The sequence below is a fragment of the Lonchura striata genome, chromosome 5 (genome assembly GCF_050655825.1).
Source record: "Lonchura striata isolate lonStrDom1 chromosome 5, ASM5065582v1, whole genome shotgun sequence".
In the NCBI taxonomy this organism is placed as follows: Eukaryota; Metazoa; Chordata; class Aves; order Passeriformes; family Estrildidae; genus Lonchura; species Lonchura striata.
The window spans coordinates 5,964,505-5,967,922 of NC_140707.1; the positions used below are offsets into that span (position 1 = coordinate 5,964,505).

General features: G+C 54.3%; 1 protein-coding gene across 1 annotated transcript; it reads left to right on the forward strand.

Moving 5' to 3' along the window:
• The first annotated feature begins 266 nt into the window (after positions 1-266).
• On the forward strand, positions 267-1,937 carry LOC146767173 (olfactory receptor 14C36-like). The gene has a single exon (XM_085581169.1). The coding sequence runs from the start codon at positions 415-417 to the stop codon at positions 1,630-1,632; it is 1,218 nt and encodes a 405-aa protein (XP_085437295.1). The 5' UTR covers positions 267-414; the 3' UTR covers positions 1,633-1,937.
• The last annotated feature ends 1,481 nt before the right edge of the window (positions 1,938-3,418 follow it).

A 3,418-nucleotide genomic window follows, 5' to 3' on the forward strand; every position in this document is an offset into this window, starting at 1 on the left:
CAAATAGATTATACAGGGAGCATAGCAAGACAGGAACTGCATAAATGGGAAATTTCTGCTTTCTTATGTACTAATCTTTGTTGCCTGGATGGGGAATTCCCCATAGATATGCATCTCTCAGTTCATATTGATAAAAAGAAAAGTTTTTTTTTCACATCTAAATAAACCAGGCAGTAACAGAATTCAGCACAGGGCCCCTTAGATGCAGCATCTTTGTGCTTTTTCCAGCCTGCTCAGGATTGCTCTGATGTTGCCATCAGAGCTTGCAGAGTTGAGCTGCTCCTAGGCAGTGCCTGAGCTGGGAGGGGTCTGCAGGGTAAAGCTGAGCCCCCAGGGCTTGGTTGGGCACAGGGAAGCAGCTGCTGGCAGGGACAGCTCCAGGCAGCAGAGCCCTGGGAAGGCAGTGGGGGGAAGATGCCCCTAAGCTGTGCTGGGATATTTAAAGTGCTGTCCACACCCAACTATTCCATAATTATTTTTCTTATAGATTCCCATGTGCAGCCACAGCAAATGTCCAACAGCAGCTCCATCAGCCACTTCCTCCTGCTGGCACTGGCAGACACGCGGCAGCTGCAGCTCCTGCACTTCTGCCTCTTCCTGGGCATCTCCCTGGCTGCCCTCCTGGGCAACGGCCTCATCATCATCGCCGTAGCCTGCGGCCACCACCTGCACACGCCCATGTTCTTCTTCCTGCTCAACCTGGCCCTCAGCGACCTGGGCTCCATCTGCACCACTGTCCCCAAAGCCATGCACAATTCCCTCTGGGACACCAGGAACATCTCCTACTCAGGATGTGTTGCACAGGTCTTCTTTTCTGTTTTCTGTGTTGCAACTGAATATTTCCTGCTGACCATCATGTGCTACGACCGCTACGTGTCCATCTGCAAACCCCTGCACTACGGGACCCTCCTGGGCAGCAGAGCTTGTGCCCACATGGCAGCAGCTGCCTGGGCCAGTGCCTTCCTCACTGCTCTGCTGCTCACTGCCAATACATTTTCCCTGCCCCTGTGCCATGGCAATGCCATGGGCCAGTTCTTCTGTGAAATCCCACAGATCCTCAAGCTCTCCTGCTCCAAATCTTATCTCAGGGAACTTGGGCTCATTGCTGTTACTGCTGGTTTCCTATCTGGATGTTTTGTATTCATTGTTTTCTCCTATGTGCAGATCTTCAGGGCTGTGCTGAGGATCCCCTCTGAGCAGGGACGGCACAAAGCCTTTTCCACCTGCCTCCCTCACCTGGCTGTGCTCTCCCTGTTTGTCAGCACTGCAGTGTTTGCCTACCTGAAGCCACCCACGATGTCTTCCCCATCCCTGGATGTGGCCCTGTCACTTCTATACTCAGTGTTTCCTCCAGCCCTGAACCCCGTCATCTACAGCTTGAGGAACCAGGAGCTCAAGGCTGTAGTGTGGACACTGATGACTGGATGCTTTCAGGAACATGAAACTGTAGACCAATTTCTGCAAATAACTTTGAATAAAAGTAATCCTGGATACTTCTTGTTGTTTTGGTCTTGGAGGTTCTTTTTCTTTGTTTTACAGTTTAATTTTGTCCACAAAGAAATGTTACTCCTTGTGCCATTTCTCATTTTTTTTTCCCTCCACCTTCCCAGTGGCCACAGACTGTGTCAGTGAGTAGCTGTGCTCTTGGCTGCTTTAAAGGAACTAAAGGATCTCCCAGCACAGTTTTCTGCAGAGATGCCCTTTTGTTGCCTTCTCTGGAGCTGCAGCAGCAACGTCTGTGTGCAGAGCTGGGGCAGATCAGTGCTGGCACAGCAGCTCTGCTCCTGCTGGCCACACCATTCCTGATCCAGGTCAGGAGCCATTGGCCTTCTTGGCCAACTGGGCACACTGCTGGCTCATGTCCAGCCTGCTGTCCATCAGTCCCTGCAGGTCCCTTTCTGCCTGGCTGCTGTCCAGCCCCTCTGTCCCCAGCCTGTACCGCTGCAGGGGTTGTTGTGGCCAAAGTGCAGGACCCGGCACTTGGACTTGTTAAACCTCACCTTGTTGGATTTGGGCCCTGGATCCAGCCTGTCCAGGGCCCTGTGCAGAGCCCTCCTAGCCTCCACCACATCAACACTGCCATTCAGCTTGGTGTCATCTGCAAAATGTCCTTGGTTCCATGGGCCCCTCAGAGTCACAATGTCAATTTGGTTACACCAGGCCCTGCACTGTCACACTGGTCTCCTTGGTTCCATGGGGCCCCAAAATGTGACAATGGACTCCTTGGTTCCATGGGGTTCACAGTGTCACAATGTTCTCATTGGTGCCGCAGTTTCACAGTGGCCCCTTGGTTCCATGGGGCCCCAGGGTGGCACAAAGGTCCCATGGTCACACGAGGTCCCACACTGTCACAATGCTCTCTGTGCTTCCACAAGTCCCCTCAGTGTCACAATGGACTCCTTGTTTCCACGAGGCCACACAGTGTCACAAGGGCCTTCCAGATTCCCTGAGGCCCCAGAGTGTCACAGTGGCCCCTTGGTTACACAAGGTCCTGCAGTGTCACAATGTCCCCTTGGTTCCATGAGGCCCCGCAGTGTCAGAACAGCCCCTTGGTTCCCCTGGGCCCTGGACTCTCCCAATGCTCTCCTTGGTTTGGCAGTGTCACAGTGGTGAAACCCCTTGGTCACACGCGGCCCCGCAGTGTCACCATGGCCTCTGTGGTTCCACCAGGACCCAGTGTCACGGGGACTCCCTGGTTCCATTTGGCCCCAGAGCACCACAATGGAGCCCTGGTTCTATGGGGCTGCACAGGGTCACCATGGTCCTCTTAGTTCCATGAGGCCCTGCACTGTCACAATGGCCTCAGAGTGTCCCAATCACCACAAAATGACAGAATCAAATAGGCTGGAAAAGACCTTTGGGATCATCAAGTCAAACCAATGCCCTAATACCGCCTTGTCACCCAGACCATGCCACTGAGTGCCACTGGAGAGGGACAGTGACTCTGCCACCTCCCCCCTGGCCTGCCCATTCCACTGCCCACTCACCCTTTCTGTGAAGAACTTCTTCCTCTTGTCCAGCCTAAACCTCCCCTGGTGCAGCTGAAGGCTGTGTCTTCTTGTCCTGCCCTCCAGCAGATCCACACTCACACCCAGTTTGGTGTCATCTGCAAATTTGGGGATGGTGGGCTCAATCACCTCACCCAGACCATCGGTGAAGATGTTAAACAGGGCTGGGCCCAACACAGATCCCTGGGGGACAGCACCAGGGACTGGACACCAGCTGGGTGCAGCACCATCCCCACCCCTCTCTGGGCCCAGCCTCCAGCCAGCTCTTCCATCTCCCAGCCAGGAGGGAACCTGCCCAAGCCATGGGCTGCAGCTTTTCCAGGCAATGCTGTCACAGACAGTGTCCAAGGCTCTGCTGAAGTCCAGATGGACACATCCACAGCCTTTCCCACACCCACAGGTGGGTCACC